We start from the raw sequence: 25065 nt of genomic DNA, 5'->3' as shown, positions 1-25065 counted from the left end.
CTCAGTTGTAGCACTTTGAACACTGTGGTGTCTGCAGTGCATGTTCCTGGAGAAATGCTTCTTGATCCCTTGTAATGTCATATGAATGACAGTGGGAGTAACCCTTGGACACACTTCAACAGTAAGGCTCCTTTCTCCATACTCAGAAGCTAGAGTGACTTGATATAGAGGCTGGTATGGTTGATTCTCAGTTCATGTCCTTGCTGACTTGGACACTGGTTGGGGAAGTCTGGGTAAAAAGAACTGAGTAATAAGTGCATGTCCAAGGAACCAAATACAAAGGCATTTAGATCCTTCATTGGTCTATTGACTGGGGTGATGGGGAGTATTCTGAAAGCTGCAGACTCCAGCTGTTACCCCCTGCAGGACTCTATATACAATTTCTGTGGTACTATTTGTCCTGCTAGTAAAGGTTAGGAGAAATTCATTCTTTAGTTCCTGATGTCCCCATACAGGTTCCTGTAAAAGATTTAAAGAAGGATTCCAAGCAACGCCAGTACGTGATTATCCAGGCCACCTGTCCTCAATTCACCCTGGAGAAGGTGGTTCTGGTCTCCTTCCAGAGTGGATATATTTTCATCCAAACAGATAAAACCATCTACACACCTGGATCTCCAGGTAAAGTCTTTTGCTAGCTCCACCGCAAGGTTTATCTAAGACTCTAGTGGGGGTGTGGAGTAGATAGCTCTTTTCAATCTGACCTTAGTTTCTTTGCCTGATCTTTACTGTTATGAGATGCCTCACCTGTAGCTGGAGACAGATTGTTTTGTCTTTTCAGACAGGTGGTTTGAAAAAGGGATACTTCTTGACTAAGGGTATTCTCTATAGGCATTTAGACAGTTTCAACCTTTTTAACGTTCAGTGCTCCCAATCAAGAAACTTTACCTACTGTTGATTTCTTGTGCTAGGATCTAATCATCAGAACACTAAAAAATGATACTTAAAGAGAGTTCTTTGGGAGAAGCCATGATATGTTTTAAAATACACACTGCTAGTTGCTCTGCTGAGCAGCCTTTTTGGTTACTGAATCTAGTCTGATTTCCAGGGGCATCTACATGAGCCATTTGGTGTGAAGGAAAAGAAGTTTGAGGTCTTTTGAGGCCTATGACATCATTCCCAATCTGCAGCCAAACTTCTTGAAAAGCCACATTTTCTAAAAGTCCTTTTACTCTGTCTTTTTTTTAAAACCTAAAATAGCTCCCAAACAGTTCCCCTGCAGCATGCTACGCCCTTCTGCATTAAATCCTGGGCGTGCATCTATGACTTGGCTGTGACCTGGTAGTGATGTGGTCAAGGCGTGGGGCTGCCCTCCCTGCATTCACTCTTTTCCCCAATAGGCACTGCAATCACCAACGAGAGTAACTAGCCTACCTTTTCCATTCATAAAAGCAGGACAGGTACACTCTCTTTCTATAGCAGTAAGGAAGTGCGCAATCTCGAAGGGGAGTAAAATCGCTGTCATGCATTTATGAATGGGAAATGCAGTGAGAATAACTAGCCTACCATTCCCATTCATAAATGTGTGATAGCTATTTTACTCCCCCTTTGAAATTGCGTACTTACTGCTTTCAAAAGAGAGAAATAGCTAGCCTGTTTTTATGAATGGGAATGGCAGATTGGCTACTCTCACTGCCTTTCCCATTAGTTGGTTGAGAGGTGTAGGGGAAGATGGGCAGGGCAACAAGCTTTGCAGTAGGGTTGCTTTCAGAATAAGTAGACTGCTTTTCCCATTCATAATAGCAGTAGCTGTTTCATTCACAATAGTAGAGTAGCCGGGTTATAAGTAGTGCAGAATAAAGAATACACAGAGCGGAAGGAGAGAAGGTGGTCAGCTGTGGTATTTTGTAGTTGTGAGATACCTATAATTGTGAAACACCTCCAACTGAGGAATACACAGAAGGCAGCCAGTACAGCTAGGGCCAGGGCTGGTGCTACCATAGAGGCCACTCAGGTGGCCGCCTAGAGTGCCAAGCTAAGAGGGGCCCCGGGCACAGCGCAGGACTCATGCATTGTTGGCTGTGAGCTGGCCCGGCCCGAGGATTCAGCTGGGCCTGGGCGGGCGAGATGGCACCCTGCGCCCACCCAGCCGAAGCGAAGCCAGGGACGCTGGGGTGGGGATGGGGCGGCTCCATGTTCGGATTTCCGGAACGCGGCCGGAAGAGAGAGAGAGAGAGAGAGAGAATGTATGGGTGAATGGGGTGCAGAGGGGTCTTTGAGTGAATGCATGTGTTCATGCGTGTGTTTGTTCGGAGTGAGTGATGCGGAGTGTGTGTGTGCACGTGTGAGTTGGGGGGGATGATTTGGAGGTGATATTCCTATTAAATAATGCATTTTAGACCCATAGACATTCCTTTCCAATTTGTTTGCTATAATTGGCATGACGTATTTCTTGCACTTTAAAATAAATTTAGCAGTTTCAAGTTTTGTGCTTATTTTTTCCAGGAAACATCTGTTCTTAAAAATCAAAATTGGCATTTTTTTTTGGGGGGGGGGGTTGAAAGTAGCTCACTTTGCCTAGGGCACAAAATAGTCTGGCACCGGCCCTGGCTAGGGAGCATGGATAGGGCTGGGAACAAGCCTCTCCAATCATGGAATTCTTTGGGGTCTCTCTTTCAGAGGAACGCAGCTGTTTGCTTTTTCGATTCACAGCCACTGATTCATTCTTGACTCCTCTTCAGAATAGTGCCCTGGGTGCATGATTTTCCTGAGTGTCTGTAGTGAGGAGGAGGAGGAGGAGGAGGAGGAGGAGGAGAAGGAGGCTTAGTTCCAGCAGGGGAAATGGAGGCAGCAGCAGTAATAGTAGCCCCCACTGCTGACTCCACTGTGCTTGCAGAGGGAAGCGATCCCAGCCTTTTCCTTCCGTGCAGAACCTTGGTGCCTCCTGTCTGCCCGCCCGTCTGCCCCTGGCCTTCAATATTGGGGGTGATCTACACTACTGCTTTAAAGCGCTTTAAAGCGCTTTATAACAGTTTTGACAACTGTTGGGGGCCAGGACACACTGCATATACAGGTTTCAAAACTTTTTCAAAGTGCTTTTAAAGTGCTTTAAAAGCAATAGTGTAGATCCCCCCTTGGTTCACAGTCGGTAATGCGAAGGGGAAACTATGCCACATTACTCACCTCTTTCATTAAACTTCCCGGGGAGGGATGAGAACAAGGCTCTCTCACTGACTGAGCAGCATCAATGGGGCTGATGACTCCGCCCACTCTACCCCAAAGTAAGGTGATTTCAATGGCAGTCCGACCTTTGAAAAGTGTTTTTTTAGGTACTGTTTACTCTTTTCTTGCTTCGTGTGTTTGCTGATGGACCAAAGCCAATTTCATGAAAGTCCAGATTATACCCCAATGCGATTATCATTCTGTTCTCATATAGACGTTTTGGTGAGAAGTGCAGGGTCCTTTCCCACTCTAAATTGATGGTTAGAATTAGGGTCTTAAGCAGGAAGAAATCATTTGAGGAAGGAAGAGAAATGGAGAAGAAATCATTTTTTTGTGTGAGGTAAAATATTCCCTCGTACAGAAAATATTCCTTTGTAGGTAGGGTAGGGTTATTATTTATTATTATTATTTATTTATATAGCACCATCAATGTACATGGTGCTGTACAGAGTAAAACAGTAAATTGGTTGGGGAGGTCTTGGAAGCAGGAGATTTGATTAGCAAGAATACAAAGAAAATTGAAATTGTAAAGTATGTGTTGATCACATAATTACTTGCCTTTGTGCTGCAGAGATTGTAGAACTCAACTGCAGTGCAGACAGCTTTGTAGATAATGACCCTGTTCAGATGAAATGCTAAGCCACAGTGGTTAAGCATTTTGAGCTAAACATTATGGCTTAGCGTGTCGTGTGAACCATTCCTAACCATGGTGGCTACATCACCATGGTTTTAACATGCTCACTCACCATTTGCTGCAAAAGGGTTAGTGGCCCAAAAATGACGTAGCGTATTGTCTGAACAGGGCCAACGTAGGGGAGATTCAGCAGTAATGGTGTACGTGGGCACCACTGACATGGGCAAACACTGACATGAAGCCCTGAAAGTCAAATTTAAGTTGCTAGGTAGGATGCCAAGAATGTCCAAATAGTCACATTTAATTTCAACAGAGGACTTGCCAAATATTATTGGATTCATTAAAAGGAAATTAAATGGAGAGTCAAGAGGGTCAAAATCTCTCCAGCATGCCTGGAGATGATTTAAATGCATAATAATAGAAGCTCAGATAGAATGTAGGCAACAGATTAGGAAGAAGCGTTTGGAAACAAGTAAATTCAAGTGGATGCCAGCAGATACAGACTAAACTTTGAGCTTGCCTTTTGAGTCGGGGCGGCCACAGAGAATAGCAGACCACTTTTCACAGGTTAGGAATTTACATCACCCTTCTAAGATGCCAGCACCTGCTGTCCCCTTAACTTTTTCACAAATAAATGATATCTTCTTGTTTTGTCTGCAGTGCGCTATCGTGTCTTTTCTGTGGGTCACAGCCTAGAGCTTTTGGATAAAACAGTGATTGTTGAGTTTCAGGTGAGATACATATGTACCTGTGTGGATAGTGGCTGTGGCATTGGCGTTTCGTTAAAGTTTCATGTGCATCTGTGGTGATGGCAGAGGAAATGCACAGGCCACGCTGGATAGCTTTTTCAAAAGAAATACCTTGCATGCAAATGTTTTCATATATCAACTTCAAACCTTGTGCCAAAGTTTCATAAAGATGAGGCCAATCCCACCAGCACCACAGAATTAAAACCATCTCCCTGGGAAAAGAAATTTATGAGATGAGGTGGTCGGTTGTTCATTTTTTTGTCTCTAACAACAAAGCAATTTCCCCCTTACATTTGCATCATGCCCTTCCTTTATGGAACTTAGAGTGACATATGGCCTTTTTTTGCCTCAAACGATTTAGGCTGAGTGTTTAGCCCAGAGGACCTTTTCTTCTGTTGCCCCCAGATTGTGGAATGGCCTGCCGGAGGAGATTTGTAAAATTAACTCTCTGTGTGATTTTAAGGCCGTTTTAAAGACTAGCCTTTTCCGGCAGGCCTATCCAGATCAATGTTAAATCAAGAATTTTTAAGATGTATTGATTCCTGTTCTAATGTTGTTCCCCGCCTCAATCCAAAGGGAGAGGCGGGTAAGAAATAAATAAAATTATTATTATTATTATTATTATTATTATTATTATTATTATTATTATTATTATTATTATCCAGTAAGTTTTATGGCTGAGCAGTGATTTGAATCCAGGTCTTTCTGGTCCATAGTATATTATACTTTTGGATCTCCACTTTCTGATGGCACACAGCTCATATGGACACAGGCTAACTCTTTTGCTCCAGCTGAACTTTTATCATACGGAATATAAATAATATATGCAAGCGTTTTTCATCCTGCATAAATATCTTCACCCCTTCCAGACACCAGAGGGCATTGTTGTCAACCAGAATCCCATCAAGCCTACTTCAACAAACATCCGGCCTTATAACTTACCTCAGATTGTCAGGTATGAATATTGCTATACAGCAAAGTTGTTACCGAAATATAGCTGAAACAGCAATTAGTCAAGAAAGCTTATTAAAATGTATGGCGCCTTTCCTGCTTTTTGCTTTCTTATTCAAGTTGGAATCTCCCAAGCTTTCATGAACTTCAATATTAATAATTACTTTTCTTATTCTATCACCTTTCTATCGTCTTGTTTCTTCTAAGTAGCATGGGGCAGCATACATGTGATTATTTCATTTTATCCCCATAACAACCCTGTGGTGTAGTGTAGGTGAACGATGGATACTCAATGGACCAGTTTACACAATCACCATGACTAAAACATGGTGGCTTGTTTGCTGGGCACCATTTGCCTAATCATCTATATTTATTTATTACATTTATATACCTCCCCATAGCCGAAGCTCTCTGGGTGGCTTATAAAAGATAAAAACAGTGTACATTAAAAAAATATATACAAAAATTTAAAACCATCAAAAGCATAAAAACAACAATATCCATTTAAAATAACTATTCTGGAGTCAGTTAAAAACTCAGCATATGTTGTTAACAGCCTGGGAGAAGAGAAAAGTCTTGACCTGGGGTCGAAAAGATAACAATGTCGGCGCCAGGTGAGCCTTGTCGGGGAGATCATTCCATAATTGGGGGGCCACTACTGAAAAGGCCCTCATCCTTGTTGCCATCCTCCGAGCTTCCCTAGGGGTAGGCACCCAGAGGAGGACCTTAGATGTTGAGCGTAGTGTACAGGCAGGTTCATGTTGGGAGAGGCGTTCCATCAGGTATTGCGGTCCCAAGCCATGTAGGGCTTTATAGGTTAAAACCAGCACCTTGAATTGGGCTTGGAAACATATAGACAACCAATACAAGCAGGCCAGAATCGGTGTTATATGTTTGAACCTTCTGGTTCCGGTTATCAATCTACCCAACACACTGCTTGTCATGTTGTGCGAATCCAGGCAGCATGGCTTGTTGCAGGGGAAATGAATCCTCAAATAACCCAACAACAGCCCATTAGTTATTTGAGAGTTGCTTCCCTCTCCAACAATCCATGCCTTCCAGGTTCAGCCGACACAACAAGCTGTGCCTGAGCGGGTGATTATGCAAATCGTGTCCAGCATGCGCCACGGTTTAAACAAGCCATGGTGATCATGCAAACTGGGCCGTTGATTCCTCCAACACCGCACATGGATTCCATGGGTGAGCATTTGAACCCATGGGATAGGGAGGCAGATTTGAACCCATGGGGTAGGGAGGATCCACATATTTAGATCCTAAGATTTGGGCGTCAGACATTCTGTTATTATTATTATTATAATTATTATTATTATTATTATTAATATAGCACCATCAATGTACATGGTGCTGTACAGAGTAAAACAGTAAATCGCAAGACCCTGCCGCATAGGCTTACATTCTAATAAAATCATAGTAAAGCAATAAGGAGGGGAAGAGAATGTAAACAGGCACTGGGTAGGGTAAACAGGCACAGGGTAGGGTAAAACTAACAGTGTAAAGTCCAAACAACATCAAGTTTTAAAAGCTTTAGGAAAAAGAAAAGTTCCAAGCTTGTGTCTATTTTCCATGGATGATCCCAATTATCCATGTCTTCAGTAACCCCACGCATGCCAGAAAGAGGTCTTGGGCCCGTGCTTATTGCATATTTATTGTTATGAGTTGATGAAGTAGTGAAGAATAATTCTTCTTCATTTTTCTTCTCTAGTTTGGGGACTTGGAAGGCTGTGGCCAAGTATGAAGACTCTCCACAGGAGATGTTCAGCACACAATTTGATGTCAAAGAATATGGTAGGAAGAAATGGCCTCTTCCCTGCCTGATCCCTGGCTTCATCCTATATATAATCCCCTGAGTTTTTCTCAGGGAAGAACCACCTTTGCATTGGAAAGTGCTAACATTGCTGGTCCTAGAAGTTTGCAACTCTTTCCCCCTGTCATCCTTCCATGAATATTTACTTTCTCCCTCTTCCCCTGTTTTTTCTCCAGTGCTGCCAAGCTTTGAAGTCATAGTGAACCCATTAGAAGCATTTTTATACATTGATGATGAGAAGGATTTCAAAGTGTCTATCACTGCAAGGTGGGTGTATGTGCAATTGTGTAAAGGTGAAGGAGAGTTAATTTGACACTTATTATCATCTTCATAAGATAAATTGTCTCCTAAAAGGCAGAAATAAATGATTTGCAGCTTGCTCCTGATTTAAACATTTTTACTTGATTCTTTAAATGATGATTTTGAAGTATTTGATTTCTAAAAGGCCAAAAGATGGACAAGTAAAAAAAGACAGAGATAAAGAAAAGGTATAAAATAGAAAATGTTTTCCAGGGGTTTGGAAACAAAGCCCTATGAAGAGAGACTGAAAGAACTGGGCATGTTTAGCCTGGAGAAGAGAAGATTGAGGGGAGACACGAGAGCACTCTTCAGATACTTAAAAGGTTGTCACACAGAGGAGGGCCAGGATCTCTTCTCGATCCTCCCAGAGTGCAGGACACGGAATAACAGGCTCAAGTTAAAGGAAGCCAGATTCCAGCTGGACATCAGGAAAAACTTCCTGACTGTTAGAGCAGTATGACAATGGAACCAGTTACCTAGGGAGGTTGTGGGCTCTCCCACACTAGAGGCCTTCAAGAGGCAGCTGGACAACCACCTGTCAGGGATGCTTTAGGGTGGATTCCTGCATTGAGCAGGGGGTTGGACTCGATGGCCTTGTAGGCCCCTTCCAACTCTGCTATTCTATGATTCTATGTCATAGTAAATAAAATATAAAGGTTTTCTCCTGTGTTGAAATGTATTATTCCAATAGGTAATAAACAATATCCATCTTTTAGTAAATTGTTTTGGCCAAAAAATGTACCAAATAGTTTTGTAATAAGTTAATGTGGACACAAGAGAAATAGTCCAGATTTTATGATACTATTTAGAAATTGTGTGAGCTATACATTTTTTCCCCATGTTGGGCACAGTAAAACGATGTATCCAAATCTATTTCATTGACAAAGTTTTTAATGTAACATAAAACTAAAATTGATGTGTTTGGTCTTTAGCCATCACATAATAAGTATTTATCACAGGAAGTTCAGTTTTCCATTAATAATGGAAGATGTAGAAAGGCACAGACAGGAGCTGATCTTAATCCTACAAAGAATCCAGAAGCACAACCTTTGATAAAGCTATGAGTTAAAGGCTTCATATTTATGCATCCACTCACTTTCCCTCTGTTCTCTGCTTCAGACAGTCTAATATTGCAAGACTATATTTATTTGAAACTTGATTTTAGTGATTTCAATGGGAATTACTTCCTAGTAAGTAGGATTAGGGTTGCAATTCTGTAAAAAAAAGAAAAGAAACAACCAATAAAATGAAGTCCATGTATCAGCATAGCATACTAGATGAACTACATTCAAAAGTTTATTTCAAAACTGCATTTGAGAAAGATGTGTTATCCAGTCTCTCTTATGTAGATGCTTTCATTCTTTATGATGGCAGCCTGAGACATGCTAAGATTCCATTAAGGTTCTGCCTGAGAACCCTTGATTATTCAGTTCAAAATAATCAACATGCTCAAAACCAGCTGAAATCTCAGTTAAATGTTAGTTTTCTATAATGCAGTTCTATAGATTTCTACTCATTGGGGTTTACACAGGTTTAAGATAGCAGCAATATCTAAAAATCATAATGTCATCAGCATCTTCACAATGGAGACTTTGAGCTCATCTACACCAAGCAGAATATTCCACTATGAAAGTAGTATGAAAGTGGTATATAAAAGGCAGGAGCCACGCGACTGCTTTATAGTGGTACTGAAGTGCACTGACCACTGTTGGTGCCCATTGACACATACCATATACTGCTTTCATACCACTTTCAGAGTGTTATATCCTGCTTGGTGTAGATGTGTCATGGGCCCCAACAGTTGTCGGTGCAGTTCAGTACCACTATAAAGAAGCAGAGTAGATCCTGAAGTGCAATTCAATACTGCTATAAAGCAGTCGCGTGGCTCCTGCCTTTTATATGCCACTTTCATACCACTTTCATAGTGGGATATCCTGCTTGGTGTAGGTGAGCCCTAAGAGAAGAGCTGTTTTCTGTACTGCAAGGTCATTCACAAGTGTGTGTGTGTGTGTGAGTAAGACAGCATTGTAATCTGAATGGCGATCTTTGGAAATAACTATTTAATTTAAAAGACCTGTATGTGATGGTGGATGTGTATGAACGGATTTTGTAACATTTGCAGACTTGATAACACAAACACCTTAAGATTTGACCTTGAATAATAGGATTAGTGAACATCATTCAGAAGCATGAACCATAAACATCCATTTAAGCCTTAGCCTAGAACAGTTCTGCATCCTATCAATCCATGATGCTGCCAGATTGAGAAAACAGCACTGTATGAATCCTGCTTTTGCAGAGGACTGATGAGTCTAATGTTGTTTTCTCTTTCTTCATTGGAAGGACTGATTCATGAGTAATCCTTGTCAAAAAGCCTGTACCCCATTTTTGCCCCCCACTCCACCCTCTTCTGCTTGGGCAATGTTATTCAATTGCATTCACTACATGGGTGAATTCCAGCTTATCAGGAATACAGAGATGAATGTTCACCAGAAAATAACATTCTGCTAACTGGCTCTCTGCTAACAAGACTTTCCTGCAACTTTTCTTCATATCAGACTACACCTGATATTAACACATAACTTGTAGCTGTGTTACTGTGGATCTTGTTAAAATAATATAATAAAACCTGTAAGCAGTGCACACTAAAATGCATATAGTATACAATATAAAAACAACATAAAATGTATAACTAAAAACATTGCTGCAGAGCCAATGATTGAGCAGAATAATTTTGTAAATTGTAAATAGTGGCCACACTGGCGAGTCCAATCATGATTGGGATCGTGGCATGCAGATCTTTTTCATCCCATTCTGTGGTCAAGACAAAAGTCACTCACCCTCTAGTAGGTTTTATCCCAATGGAAGCTTTCCCTTCCAGAACTAACAGCATCTAGCTGGGTGGTTTTTGTCTGGACCACAGACGGAAAGTAAAGGGTTAATACATACACACACACACACACACACACACACACACGATGTGTCCTATCCTGATTCGGCGCCCCAGTGGCTGCCATTTGCAACTTTTAAAAGCTTCATGCAACTACAAGTGACACATTTAGCATCACATATAGTTTGGCCCTTAGAGACTTAGGCCATAGCTAGACCTAAGGTTTATCCCTGGATCATCCAGGGGGTCAAACCTGTTCATCTAGGTGACACACAGGGGATCCAGTGCTCAGGCAGGGGCGAACCCTGGATGATCCCAGGATAAACCTTAGGTCTAGCTGTGGCCGTAATCGATGTGGCGGGACAGCAACATTTGTTCACATACCTACTTTACTCACACATAAAGTGAGGGGTGGGGTGGGGTCTAATTTCAACATCAAAAGGGGCAGGTGGACAAGGGAGCTGAACCTTCCCTCGTCTCCCACACGGTCTCCCTGCAGTGCATCATCCAGACACCTCCTTTCCCCAGCCCAACTCCAATACCGGAACTGAGCTGGGTTGGGAGAAATGTCCTTGACCCAATGGAGCAGAGGGAGGTGAGTTCACCCATCTGCCTCTCTTTTGATGTTGAAATTAAACCTCTCACCTCCTAATCAGTGTGGTGTAGCAGCTAAAGTGTTGGACTTGGAGTCAAGAGATCCGGGTTCTAGTCCACACTCGGCCATGGAAACCCACTGGGTGACTTTGGGCCAGTCACAGGCCATGGCTAGACCAGGCCTATATCCTGGGATTGTCCCGGGATCATCCCTGTGCATCCAAATGACACACGGGATCCCGGAAGCAGGCGGGAACACCCCCTCCATTTGCCTGGGATAATCCTTAGGTTTGCTAAGGCCACAGATTCTCTGCCCAACCTACCTCACAGGGTTGTTGTTGTGAGGATAACATGGAGAGGAGAAGGATTATTTTCTCAGCATTTTAACAACTAATTTAACTTAAATTTAAACTTTGCTGTTTTAATCTCATATTTTAACCTATATTAATTTTTGCTGTGTGGTTTCATTCTGGTTGTGCTTTTTATATTGTATTTTGTATTTGTGTTTTAAATTTGTTGGTTGTTTTTATGCTCTTCATGGTGTTAAATTTTGTGAACCGCCCAGAGAGCTTTGGCTATTTGGGCGGTATAAAAATGTAATAAATAAATAAATAAATAAATAAATAAATGTACGCATGCTACCCTGGGTTCTTTGGAGGAAAAAAGGTGGGATAGAAATGCAATAATAAATAAATAATAAATCAGGATGCTAGATATGTCTAGCTTGACCCTTAATTTTGTTTGGGTCTTTCAGCTTCCTCTATGGAAAGAAAGTAGATGGTGTGGCCTTTGTCCTGTTTGGAGTGAAAATAGATGATGAGAAAAAGAGTATTCCAGAATCACTCAGGAGAATTCCGGTAAGGACGAATCTCTCTCTCTCTCTCTCTCTCTCTCTCTCTCTCTCTCTTTCTCTGTTTCTTCGTGTGTACCGCTTTGATTTCCTCCTTTTTTCTTTTCAGATAAATGAAGGCGATGGTGAAGCAGTGCTAACAAAAGCCATGCTGCGGTCCAAATTCCGGAACCTCAATGAGCTCGTGGGGCATGCGCTCTATGTCTCTGTAACAGCGATGACCGATTCAGGTGAGCGATGGTTTTAAAGCCAGCCAAATAGCAAGTGTTACATACGTGGAAAATTGGAATCTTACTTATTTGGTGTAGTACATACCCTTTCTTATTTGTACTTTTGAATTTGTCTGCACTGGTAGCTTCATCCCACATACCTGTTTCCTTCGAATTATCCCCTACAGCGTTTAGCTTTCATTGTTGTTGTTGTACCCCAGGCAGCAGCGCTTTGCATTCCAAGAAGAGGGTTTAAGGGGGGAAATGTAAAAAAATCATAAAAAATCAGCGGATGACATAATCCGATTCAAATTTGGTATGCTTAAAGCTCTCCTAAATATCTATTACTATGTAGATTTTGATGTTTCTATCTTTAAAGTGGCCGCTCGGAAGATACGCTCGAAAACTAGTGGCTAAATACAGCGAGGCTTTTCCCTTTATAGCACAATTAAAGCAGGATGCATGGGAGTACTTCACAGCCAAAGGAGATTATAAGCTGGGAAACTTCGGAGTCCTTTGCACGCCATTTGTAGTGGTTGCACAGTATAACCCTGGTGTGATAAAGCTCTGGAAGGAATTGTTTTTTTAGTGTACAACTATCCATGAATATCTGCAATCATTCCAGATTTATGCTTGAGCTGCTTAATTGTGCATGCCACGTTGCTTCCATGCTCTCCTCTAGGAGGGAATCTACACGTCGTTGTGAGGGCGCTTACATGCGCCCCCAGTGCGCCCCCACAACGGCTGTGTACACTGAGAAAGAAGAGACGGAGGAAGAGGCGGAGGAGGCAGCGGCTGGGGAACCGGCCGCGTCCTTGCTGCTGCCGCCACCTCCCCGCTGGCCTCCTGCTGCCGGGGTAAGAGCCACCCAGGTCGGAGAGCTCGGCGGAAGCCGAGCTCTCCGACCCGGGTGGCTCTTACCCCGGCAGCAGGAGGCCGGCGGGGAGGAGGCAGTGGCAGCGGCGGCGGCAGCAAGGACGCGGCCGGTTCCCCAGCCGCCTCCTCCTCCGCCTCCGCATGTAAGCGCCCTCACAACGACGTGCAGATTCCCTCTCGATTAGGTCTCAACAGCTGGAGTCCCCTAGTCAAATCCATTTTCTGAGGGTATTACTGGGGCTTCAGTTGCCAACGTGGAAAGGTGTGGAGAGAAAGCGGCCTTACATGGCTCAGGACTGCAATACCTCATGAGCGCCTCTCCCGGCATGAGGAGGACCTTAGATGTTGAGCGTAGCGTACGGGTAGGTTCATGTCAGGAGAGGCGTTCCGTCAGGTATTGTGGTCCCAACCCATATTCTATGCTAATCATCTGAGGCCTCCTCCAAGCGCCTCTTCTTAGGCAGGCTTGGAAGGTGTCAGTGAGGCAGAGGGCTTTCTCAGAGGTGGCCACCCAATTATAGAACACAGTAATAGTAACTACAGCATTGTGCTGTGAATGATTTTCTTAGGATGGCTACAGTAAAAGTTATTAAGTAGCTCTCCAGACCAAATGACATTTACATAATGGGCATCAACAGGAATAATACAGTACATCTATGAATAAGATGTACTGTATCCTATCTATGAATAAGATGTACTCCTTCCTATCTCTCCTTTCTCATCTCACACTATTGCCCCGCTTGTGCTCTTCGCTCCTCTGATGCCATGTTTCTCACCTGCCCAAGGGCCTCTACTTCCCTTGCTTGGCTTCATCCATTTTCTTCCGCTGCCCCTTATGCCTGGAACGCTCTTCCAGAACATTTGAGAACTACAAGTTCAATTGCAGCTTTTAAAGCTCAGCTAAAAACCTTTCTTTTTCCTAAAGCTTTTAAAACTTGATTTTGCTCTGACTTCATACTGCTAGTTTTACCCTACCCTGTGCCTGTTTGGTGCATTCTCTTCCCCTCCTTATTGTTTTATTATGATTTTATTAGAATGTAAGCCTATGCGGCAGGATCTTGCTATTTACTGTTTTACTCTGTACAGCACCATGTACATTGATGGTGCTATATAAATAAATAATAATAATAATAATAAATAACTTTAGGAGCTGGGGCTTGATGTACCGGCCCACCATCACCCTGCAAGAGAAGAAATTGCCACCAAGGCTCTACACCCAGCAGTTTTAGAGCACAGTCCTATGCATGTGTACTCAGGAGTAAATCCCATAGATGTTAAAGGTCTTACTCCCAGAAAAGTGGGCACAGGGTTATGCACTCTCCTGACAATAAGGTTGATTGAATAGAGTGGAGTTTCTGGTATATATTCAAAAGCTTGAACTTTCCCACAGAGCTTCCCTTACAAAGACACGTGTCATTTTGATCAAAACAAACCTCACAATTCTTCATGAAACGTGAAAGAAAAGGAAAGGAAAAACACAGGCACTTCGAACAGCCCACACTCAGGCAGCAGAAAGAGGCCCTCTCCTCGCCAGGGGCTCACGTCTTGAGCCAAGAAAGGGCACGTCCCTCCTGGCTATCTTTTGGCTGAAGGCAAGCTGGAAAAGGCCTCCTCTGGAACAGAGAAACTCAAGCTGTCCTAAATACAGCACAAGCACCTTCACACCCATTCATTCTCACACACACACCCAAAGGGCTGCTATTAACATTCAGAGCCCTAAGTGGCTTGAGACCAGGTGACCTGAAGGAACATCTCCACCCATAGTCCCATATATACTTGTCCTCGTCCTTAAGATCAGCTCCAGCAATTGTTCTCCAGGAGCCCCTGCCACAGGAAAGGAGGCAGGTGGCTACCAAGAAGAGGGCCTTTTCTGCTGTGGCACCCTTGTTATGGTAGGCTTTTTCTCCCCCCCCCCTCATACAACTTCTTTTGATATTTTTATCTGAATTTCTTTCTTTCTTTCTTTCTTTCTGCAGGGAGTGATATGGTGGTGACTGAGCGAACCGGCATTAACATTGTGAAATCTCCCTATCAGATCCACTTCACAAAAACCCCCAAGCACTTCAAGCCAGGGATGCCTTACGAACTGATGGTAATATTAATTGGAGATTTCCCCCCGCCCTTTCTTTTTTTCTTTTTTTTTTTTTTGAATATTTTTATTATTGAAACAACAAACACAAATCAAAATCACTTAATACAAGATATTATCATACCTTACTATCATATATTCAATATTAACCTATTAAACATAATATAATAAACATAACAGTGCTCCCCCCACCTCGGGATCTCATTCTTGTTTCCAAAAACTCATAGTTTCATCTGTTGGTGGAACCCCCCTTCCTTTAGAAAATACAAACTCCAGGAACTTTTTCCATATACTCTCAAAATCATTCGTTTTTACTATGCCTCTTTGCATTTTTATATTACATGTCAATTTATCGTTTATAGCAATGTCCCACACTTCTTTATACCATTCTTCAATACAATAATCTCCTGTAATTTTCCAATTCCTAGTTACTATCAACCTCGCAGCTGTCAGTAGGTTCGTTATCAATTCTTTCATTTCTTTATTACATTTAGGATCATCATGCAGTGAGAGTAATGCAATCCTTGGTGTAACTTCTACTTTAAATCCCACAATCTGTTCAATCTCATAAAACACCATCTTCCATAACTTTTGCACATATATACAATCCCACCACATATGTAAATACGTTCCCTTTTCTCCACAACCCCTCCAACAATCTGCTGAAAGCTGTTTATTAATCTTATTTAATCTAACCGGAGTTAAGTACCACCTCCATACAAGTTTATAGTAATTCTCCTTTATTCTTACTGACATATTTCTCAACACTCTCTGCCTCCATAGTCCATCCCACCTCTGTTGTCCTATTTGTATCTTCAAATCAGTCTCCCAAACCATTTCCCCCCCGCCCTTTCTGACCCACTCCAGAATCACTCGTGCTATCATAAATTCAGGCTGACATACTTAAAATAAATAGCAGTGGAAATCCCTTGAATCCTCTGAAGTTGTAAATGTTCTGGCAATAGTGGTATAGACTCAGCAGAAACCTCTATGTTCCATGTTCAATTATCTTTTCTGACTTGCTTCAGGTGTATGTCACTAACCCTGATGGCAGTCCAGCTGACCGTATCCCTGTGATATCAGAGCCCATTCAGGCTGAATCGACTACCCAGAATGACGGGACTGCCAAGCTGATCCTGAACACACCAGCAAATAGCCAAGAGCTAAGAATCACTGTAAGTCACTATCAGATTATGCTAATGCACTGTGATTATCGGTTACCGTATTTCTTCGATTCTAAGACGCCATCGATTCTAAGACGCGCCCCATTTTTAGAGATGTTTATTTGGGGGAAAAGGGCATCTTAGAATCGAAGAAATACTTCCCTCATTGCCCAGCCAACCTCCTTTCCCCCCCCCCCGCGCTTTCTTCTAATGGTTGTGACCTTTTCTTTTTTCCCTCTGTGAGAGAAGAAACCGCCGTTTGTGTGGGAAGAAGGGGGGGGCGTTGAAACAAAGAGTAAACAATATTTTCGGGCGGGGAGAGAGAGGAGAAGACGCGATTAAGGAGCTAAAACGCTTAACTCTCCAGTCCCGCTCTTTACTTGTCTGTGCACCAGGGGACGACGACACGCGAGTAAGTCCCATGGAAATCGATGGGACTTACGAATAAATTTGACTAACGAAAAACCAGGCGCTTGCCCAACCAGCTCCTCCTCGCTCGCATGGCTCGAGGCTGCTGCAGGAGCTTCCTCTTTTCCTCTTACCGTATTGCTTCGATTCTAAGACGCCATCGATTCTAAGATGCACTCCATTTTTAGAGCTGTTTATTTAGGGGAAAAAGTGCGTCTTAGAATCGAAGAAATATGGTACTTTACCTTCTAAACAGAACCAAACTACCTTTCAGTGGTAAACATTCAAAAGTTTAGTGTATGAGGACCCATAGCTCAGCGGTAGAGGACATCCTTTGCATATATAGGTGGGCACCTAGGTGTTGGTCTGTTTCATGCAGCCCTAAACCAGGAGGTTCATCAGACTAGTTTTTAATGCTCGCTCGCTACTGTACACTTACGGATGTGTGTGTGTCCTTTAGACAACGTTGTCTGCCTCCTGCGCACGTCCCGCTCCTTCTGCTTGTTTTCCTGTTGCAAAATAGACCCCTTTTAATCTGACTTTTTTTTCCAAACGGAATGTGCCACGATCTCCTGCTGTGTGCAGGAAAAGCGGTGCAATAAAAACAGCCCCTGAATGGGCCATGTGGTCTTTGTTTACTTCCTCTTTCCCCTCCAGGAAGAAAGAGGAAGTAATGAGGGACAAATGTGGGGTCGGGGAAGCGATGGTAAGGAACACGATTTCCCCTTGTATGATGACACTCCAGATTTCAAAACTATCAGTTCAAGCGAGACAATCCTTTCTTTGGCAGCCCCTTGGGCTGGGAAGAGGGAAAAAGAGAGCGGGAAGTGGATGGAAGAAAGAGAAAAGAGGTGATCCCACGCTGGACCTGTTCACTACTGGACAGCCACCACTAGCATGTGACCCTCAACAAATTACCCCAAGGGCATGAACCCCCTGACATTAAAAAGGTTCCCCACTACTGATGAACAAGATCTCAGTTTCAGTCCCCAGCATTTCCATATTAAAAGAGTAGCAGGGTTAGGGGGAAAAATACTCCTCTCAATCCCAGAAACTTTGGGAAGACATTTTCAGTTACAGTTAATAGTATTGTGACTTGGGATAAGGCAACTTGATATGCTGATATGGATGACTGAGACTTCAGACAGAGTCGTCACTAACAGTTTATGAACCCTAAATTCACTTTGCAATTTTCTAGTTTCTAGGCAGTTCATGAGTCACAACCTGACCTACATCCTGGTTATACTTCTCAGCCATCAGTATGCTGTAGACCGCAGTTCATGCATTACTTCGGAGTGTTTTCACATGCTGGTTCAGTTGGCTTGTGCTGAAAATCAGTCTATAATATTCTTTCTTGGGAAGATGTGAACAGGGAAGGGTTGAGGGTTCAAAGTATTCAGGGGAGGGGGAACAGCACTGGCCACGCTCCGTCAGTCCCTGACATTGCTGCATTCTGCTCACCTTCGACGAAGATTCCAGCCAATTCCATACAACTTTTTTTTCATTGGGGTTCATTGTGGACCTTCTGCTTATCGCTGAGTGTTGGAGTTAAAAGCTTCATTGTTGCTTTGAGATTCAGTTAACCCTTCTCACCCTTTCTAGGTAAAAACCAACCATGGGAGACTCCCAAATGACCGCCAGGCAACCAAGAGCATGGTGGCTACTGCCTACCAAACTCAGGGAAACTCAGGAAACTTTCTCCACTTAGCAGTCACAGCTTCTGAACTCAAGGCTGGAGACAACTTACCTGTCAATTTCAACGTGAGAGGCAACAACCCACAAGTGCTGAATCAGATACAATATTTCACCTACATAGTAAGTGTTATAGACCTGGACTGCCTTGAAATCCAAGGACCCTGTTAACAATGAAGTTGTTGGTGAAGGAGGGAAGGGAAGCCTCTAGCCATGTATCTAGTCCTCATGAGAAAGCAGGATTCGGTCATCTTCTCTGCAGCCACTTTCTTCTTGAAAACTCTGGGTTGAGGACGGTTTTACAATATGGCACTAACAAAGAGTCCACCACAGTAAATAATCTCTTTCATGGCACAGTGCTCCATTGTGAGGTGAAACATATTTGTAATGCCCTTATTTAACATGTTAGCCTAGTGCACAGAGTTTTTCAAACCAATCCCTGCTTCTTAACCACCTTCATTAATCAGTATGTTTTGTTCACCATCAGATTTTGACTAAAGGGAAGATTTTCAAGGTTGGGAGGCAGATCAGGGCAGCTGGACAGAATCTGTTGACCATGTCTCTGCCCGTCACTCCGGCTCTCATCCCTTCCTTCCGTATTGTGGCTTATTACCAACTGGGGAACAGTGAGATCGTGGCTGACTCCGTCTGGGTGGACGTGAAGGATACCTGTATGGGAAAGGTAGGTCACTCTTCCTGCTAATTTCTGTAGCAATATCAGAGCAAGGTACAGTTGTAGCAAAAATTCATTAACTCAATATATGGCTTCTCCCCGCCCCTCCCCCCTCCCCCCAAACATATTGATATGAGACTTCCCCACACACATTTGTTTCACTTCTGGTTAGAAAATGCATAAAACATAACTCACATGTAAATGTATTACCCTAAGACTATTCCTCATCAGACACACTAATACCCAAAACGTTGCACAAGTATACTTCTTAGGAATATGAAGTGTGCTCCAAGTTTCAATGAACCACAGACAGTCCTTATTTTAGGAGGGAGTGGTTTTTGTCCCTGGTAAAATACTGTTCCATATTGAGCCTGTTGAAACAACACACTAAACTATGGTTAGGCCACTAACTCTTTTGCAGCAAATGATTAGTGAATGTGTTTATGTAGCCACCATGGTTAGGAGTGGTTCCCATGACACACTGAGTCATGGTTCACATGACAGATTAAGCCATAATGTTTAGCCACTGTGGCTTAGCATGTCATCTGAACAGGGTCAATGTCTCTCTCTGTCACATTTATTAAATTGTATTATTGTGTGCACACATCTGCTCCATAATTTCCAGGTTTGAGGCCTGACATTCAGGTCTCTAGAGATTATCTAAGTGGAAGACAAATGACTCTTGAAAAACGGTGCCTTTGAATGGAAAAAACCCACCTCTTTCAGGTTTTGGATGGGTGGGATGTGCAAGGCTGAGCAGAAAACCTGAAGCTGAAGAATATCCAGATGGCCTCTAACTTGGGTGGGAGGGTGGGCGCCTGATACACTGTCACAGCTGACCTCTAAGGTCACGCAGGGGATCAGCCAGGGGTGTGGGGGCTACGTGGGGTTGCACCACTGGCTCCCTGTTCTGAATTTTGTTGTGTCCCAGGGAACGGGCACCTTCTGTCCCCAGCTGCACATTGTAAATTGAACCATATTCTCTCATGTGGCGCAGAGCTGTAAAGCAGCAGTTTCTGCAGCTGAAACTCTCCCCACGGCCTGAGTTCGATCCCAGCGGAAGCTGGTTTCAGGCAGCCGGCTCGGGTCGACTCAGCCTTCCATCCTCCCGAGGTCGGTAAAATGAGGACCCAGCTAGCTGGGGGAAAGGTAATAACGGCCGGGGAAGGCAACGGCAAACCACCCCGCTATAAGGCCTGCCAAGAAAACGTCAGTGAAAGCTGGCATCCCTCCAAGAGTCAGTAATGACTCAGTGCTTGCACGAGAGGTTCCTTTCCTTTCCTTTCCTTTTACACTCTTTTAAAAAACTTTGGCAGAAGAAAACATACAGGAGTTTTGTTAATTTTTGTGAACTGCCCAGAGAGCCCTGGCTATTGGGCAGTATAGAAATGAAATGAAATGAAATGAAATAAATAAATAAACAAACCATCTTTATAACCTTTTTAAAAGGTTGTCAGAGCAGTTTCTCCGTGTCAGTTAGGCACGTCCCCATCACAGAACTAAACCTCTTTGCCGTCCTTCTCTGAACAGCTGGTTGTGAAAGGCGCAACTGAACGAGACAATCGAATTCATGAGCCAGGCACGCAAATGAAAATTAAATTGGAAGGGGATCCGAATGCTCGAGTCGGTCTTGTGGCTGTGGACAAAGGAGTCTACGTCCTTAACAAGAAGCACAAGCTTACCCAAGCTAAGGTAAGGTGGTGAATTCCTTGGAATGGGGATCCTTAAGCTTTGAGGTTTTTCCAGTGTGGTCCTTGCTGAGTCTATACACTGCTTTTTCTTATCAGTTGTGTTTACTGCATGCCAGGTATGGGACACAGTGGAAAAGAGTGACATCGGCTGTACGGCTGGCAGTGGCGCGAACAATATGGGTGTGTTTGAAGATGCTGGACTGGCCCTGGAGGCCAGCAATAAGATCTCCACGAAACAACGATCAGGTATTACTGGGGTGGGGGTTTGTGCCACTAAGAGGACAAAGGACTTCCAGTGTGAGAAGCACTTTTCACCTAGAGGCCTGTTCTAGACAGTCTGCTGTGTCAAGGACTAAGCATCGTATGATTGATAGTTTTTGCCCAGGACCCCAGGTGGAGGACGCTGGGTGCAGGTTCTTGGACTACAGGCAACCATCCCAGCATCATCAACCATCCCAGCATCCCAGCTGGCTGGGGCATTCTGGGAGATGCAGTCCAACACATCTGGAGTGCCCCAGGTTGAGGAAGGCTGCACTACATGATATTATTATTATTATTATTATTATTATTATTATTATTATTATTATTATTATTATTATCCCGCCTTTTGCCCAATACTGGGCCTCAAGGCGGCCTTACAAAGTTTAAAATATACATTGAAAAAAGAAAAGAAAAAACATATTTAAAATACACAACAAAATTATAAGTCAATTAACATAGATGGAGGGACAGATTATTCTCCAAAGGCCTGCTGGAACAAACAAGTTTTAGCCTGCTTCCGAAAGCCCGTCAAGGAGGGAGCCAGCCTAGCTTCCCCGGGAAGAGAGTTCCAGAGCACCGGAGCAGCCACCGAGAAGGCCCTCTCCCGTGTTCCCACCAAGTGCGCCTGTGAAGATGGTGGGACTGAAAGAAGGGCTTCTCCAGAAGATCTCAAAGCACAGGCAGGCTCATAAGGGAGAATATGGTCTTTCAAATAACCTGGACCCGAGCCATATATGCAAATGCATGGCAGAAATGCCAGAAGGCAGCTGTTTCTAAGAAATGGGAAGCATTGGGTTAAACATGCATCCCCAGCCACCATCACCTGTCTGCATCCTCTGTAAGCTCTGTTGGTTTAGAAATGGTGGTTAAGTTCTAAGGATGCAACTCTTAAATGTAGTTAATTTTTAAGGATGCAACTCTGATCTCTCTTACATCGGAGTAAGCCCCATTCACTTCTGAGTAAGCATGCCTAGGGTCAGTCTCCACAAGAGTTAGAATCCAGCACTATCTTCTTATTTCCAATCATGACAATTTCCTGTTCTTGCCTTCCACCCCACAGATCCAAAGTGCCCCCAGCCTGCAAGACGGAGACGTAGCTCCATACAACTCATTGAGACTAAGGCAAACAAAGGTACGTTACGAGTGACAAAGGACCCATCTAACTCCAAGAGTTCAGGATATTTCTCTGCAGTAGTGCAAGATGTCCTTGGATGGGTTGCTGCTCCCAATCTCTCTAATAGGCCGGAATATGTAAAGTAGGCTTGACAGTGGAGGAACAACCTGTTTCTAGTTTTGTTCCTGCCTAGGTCTGAGGCATGTGCTCTAGCTCATGGCCCTGGGCACTATCACAAATTGGATACTGCAGAGGATGGGTGGCCAATCGCAGAAATGATGGGAGCGTCTCAACTTCATCTATGTTTGAGCAGGATGATGCATCCTGTGTGTGCTACTCACTCTGGCTTCTTTCTCTCTGTGGCTCCTTGGCTCTCTTTTCTATTTCCCCCACCCTCTGTTTCTGGCTTCTCTTTCCTTTCTTCCTTACTGCCATCTCTCTAGCTTCCCCCACCTCTTTCTATGGCTCCCCTCCCTCCCTCTCTCTCTCATCCTCCTCCCCCACACACCTTCAGTCATTTTTCAGCAGAGAAAATAGCTTGGCAGGTGTCTCAGCCTAGCCTTTTGGGTGGGGTGGCATCTGCGAGCACTGTGTTAGAGACCTCTGCTCTAGATAACAGCTCAGAGGTACAGCAGGAGGCAGCTGATGGGGCAGGCCAAGAGGAGCAGATTCTGCGGGGCAGGCAGTATTGCAGCATTAGGCATTGGATGTGGGGTTTGGTTTCAGGACCATGGAGAGCAATCCTGCAGCCAGAGAACAGAAACATAGAATCATAGAATCATAGAACAGCAGAGTTGGAAGGGGCCTACAAGGCCATCGAGTCCAACCCCCTGCTCAATGCAGGAATCCACCCTAAAGTATCCCTGACAGATGGTTGTCCAGCTGCCTCTTGAAGGCCTCTAGTGTGGGAGAGCCCACAACCTCCCTAGGGAACTGGTTCCATTGTCGTACTACTCTAACAGTCAGGAAGTTTTTCTTGATGTCCAGCCAGAATCTGGCTTCCTTTAACTTGAGCCCGTTATTCCGTGTCCTGCACTCTGGGAGGATCGAGAAGAGATCCTGGCCCTCCTCTGTGTGACAACCTTTTAAGTATTTGAAGAGTGCTCTCATGTCTCCCCTCCATCTTCTCTTCTCCAGGCTAAACATGTCCAGTTCTTTCAGTCTCTCTTCATAGGGCTTTGTTTCCAGACCCCTGATCACCCTGGTTGCCCTCCTCTGAACACGCTCCAGCTTGTCTGCGTCCTTCTTGAATTGTGGAGCCCAGAACTGGACGCAAGACTCTAGATGAGGCCTAACCAGGGCCGAATAGAGAGGAACCAGTACATGCTGACCTCGAGTAACTGACCGGCTTTTATAATCAGGCCAGGAGAGGCTTTCTGGAAGCTGCACTTCTTCAAGTGCTGTAGATGCCTGTTAAATGGCCCGTGCCCTTTTGTGTAGTCACTGACATCATCTGGGGGCGGGGGCGAGGGTTGCAGAAGCGAGGAGCCAGTTAGGGAACGCTGCTCAGGGTTTCCCTTCTCACTGTGGAGGAGCTTGAAGTCCATTCCTCAGATCAGAGGGAAATGGGAACTCCCCAGGGTCAAGTGAACAAGATGTGGGATCTGAGATGGAAGGCTCCAGCTCAAAAAGACTGATGCCTTTTGATGCCTCCTGGGAGTTGCTGTTACTGGAGACCCCAGTCTTTGAGGGCTCTTGCTCCTGGGCTCTGAAAGTCGAGTGGAAGAATGCTAAAAAAAACACAATGCCTGTTTTGCTTTGCTATTGAGTATAAATAGTAGCCAATTTTTGTTCTCTCAAGGAACAGACCCATGTCTGACAAAGAAGAATCTTCATCATGGAGAGTATCTCATTATATCTCATTATCATCAACAGGAGGAAAGGCCAAGTGTCTCCTGTGGGTGTTTGTGGGGAGGACCCATTGTTTAGTGGTAAAGCATATGCTGCACTGCTTGCAGAAGACCCAGGTCCAGTCGCCAGCTTCTCCAATTTAAAGGGGTCTCAGGTAGCAGGGCTGTTGAAAGCCCTTTCTCTGGAGAGCAACTGGCCATCTTAGTAGGTAATACTGGGATGGATGGACTAGCTGTCTGACTCAGTATCACAGAAGTTTCACGAGGGGCCACCGAAAGAGCACACACTTTGTTTGCAAAAGGTTCAGTCCTGGCTATCTTATGTTGCTGTCTATGGTTTTAATTGTTGTGAGCTGCCCAGAGAGCTTCAGCTATTGAACAGTATAGAAATGTAATATGGCAGTGCTGGTCAAATACTGGCCCAGGTAGACCAGTGCTCTGCCTGTGTTGCAGTATAAAGCAGTGTCACGTGTGGGAGGGATAGGGGCTTTCTACGCAGAACCTCCCAGGACTTATGGAATACTGAGGTCAGTTGAGCCACAGAATATTGATGGTGTTGGTTGAATAAAAAGGCAGTGATGCAGTGGAAGGTATTAACTTGATTAAGCCCCTAAAAGCTTATGCTATTCTGGAAGGGGGAACAGGAGCACTTTTGTTAAGGGCTCTGGATATACTGCAGCATCTAACCAAAGTGATAGACAAGACTCCTGATGTAGTAGTTAATAATTTATTTATTATTGCATTTCTATCCCGCCTTTTTTCCTTTAAGGAACCCAAGGCGGCGTACATAATCCTCATCCTCCTCTTCATTTTATCCTCACAACAACAACCCTGTGAGGTAGGTTGGGCTGAGGGTCTGTGACTGGCCCAAAGTCACCCAGGGGGTTTCCATGGCCAAGTGGGGACTAGAACCCGGATCTCCCGACTCCCAGTCCAACACTTTAGCCACTACACCACACTGGCTCTCATAATGCAATGCATAAAAACTTGAAGAAGGTCAAAATATGTTCCTGGAAGCTGGCTAGGGCATCGTGAGCAAGTAGTTCACTCATAGAGTTTATCTGCATAGCAACATGCTTCTCCTGCA

The 25065-nt window shown here is 44.0% G+C and overlaps 1 protein-coding gene across 1 annotated transcript in view; it reads left to right on the top strand.

Annotated features, from left to right (window-relative positions):
• The window catches only part of C3 (complement C3), an 82975-nt gene that overhangs the window by 6507 nt on the left and 51403 nt on the right, over positions 1-25065 (top strand). Inside the window, exons 3-16 of the mRNA XM_063119083.1 lie at positions 456-618; positions 4454-4524; positions 5412-5497; positions 7217-7299; positions 7495-7585; positions 11857-11959; positions 12062-12182; positions 15014-15129; positions 16155-16301; positions 18300-18512; positions 18877-19071; positions 20593-20754; positions 20870-20999; positions 22075-22146. Coding sequence (XP_062975153.1) covers positions 456-618; positions 4454-4524; positions 5412-5497; positions 7217-7299; positions 7495-7585; positions 11857-11959; positions 12062-12182; positions 15014-15129; positions 16155-16301; positions 18300-18512; positions 18877-19071; positions 20593-20754; positions 20870-20999; positions 22075-22146 — 1753 coding nt within the window. The remainder of the gene's footprint in view (positions 1-455; positions 619-4453; positions 4525-5411; positions 5498-7216; positions 7300-7494; positions 7586-11856; positions 11960-12061; positions 12183-15013; positions 15130-16154; positions 16302-18299; positions 18513-18876; positions 19072-20592; positions 20755-20869; positions 21000-22074; positions 22147-25065) is intronic.

This window comes from Elgaria multicarinata, chromosome 3 (genome assembly GCF_023053635.1).
Source record: "Elgaria multicarinata webbii isolate HBS135686 ecotype San Diego chromosome 3, rElgMul1.1.pri, whole genome shotgun sequence".
Lineage (NCBI taxonomy): Eukaryota > Metazoa > Chordata > Lepidosauria > Squamata > Anguidae > Elgaria > Elgaria multicarinata.
This window is presented reverse-complemented; position numbering and strand designations above follow the sequence as displayed.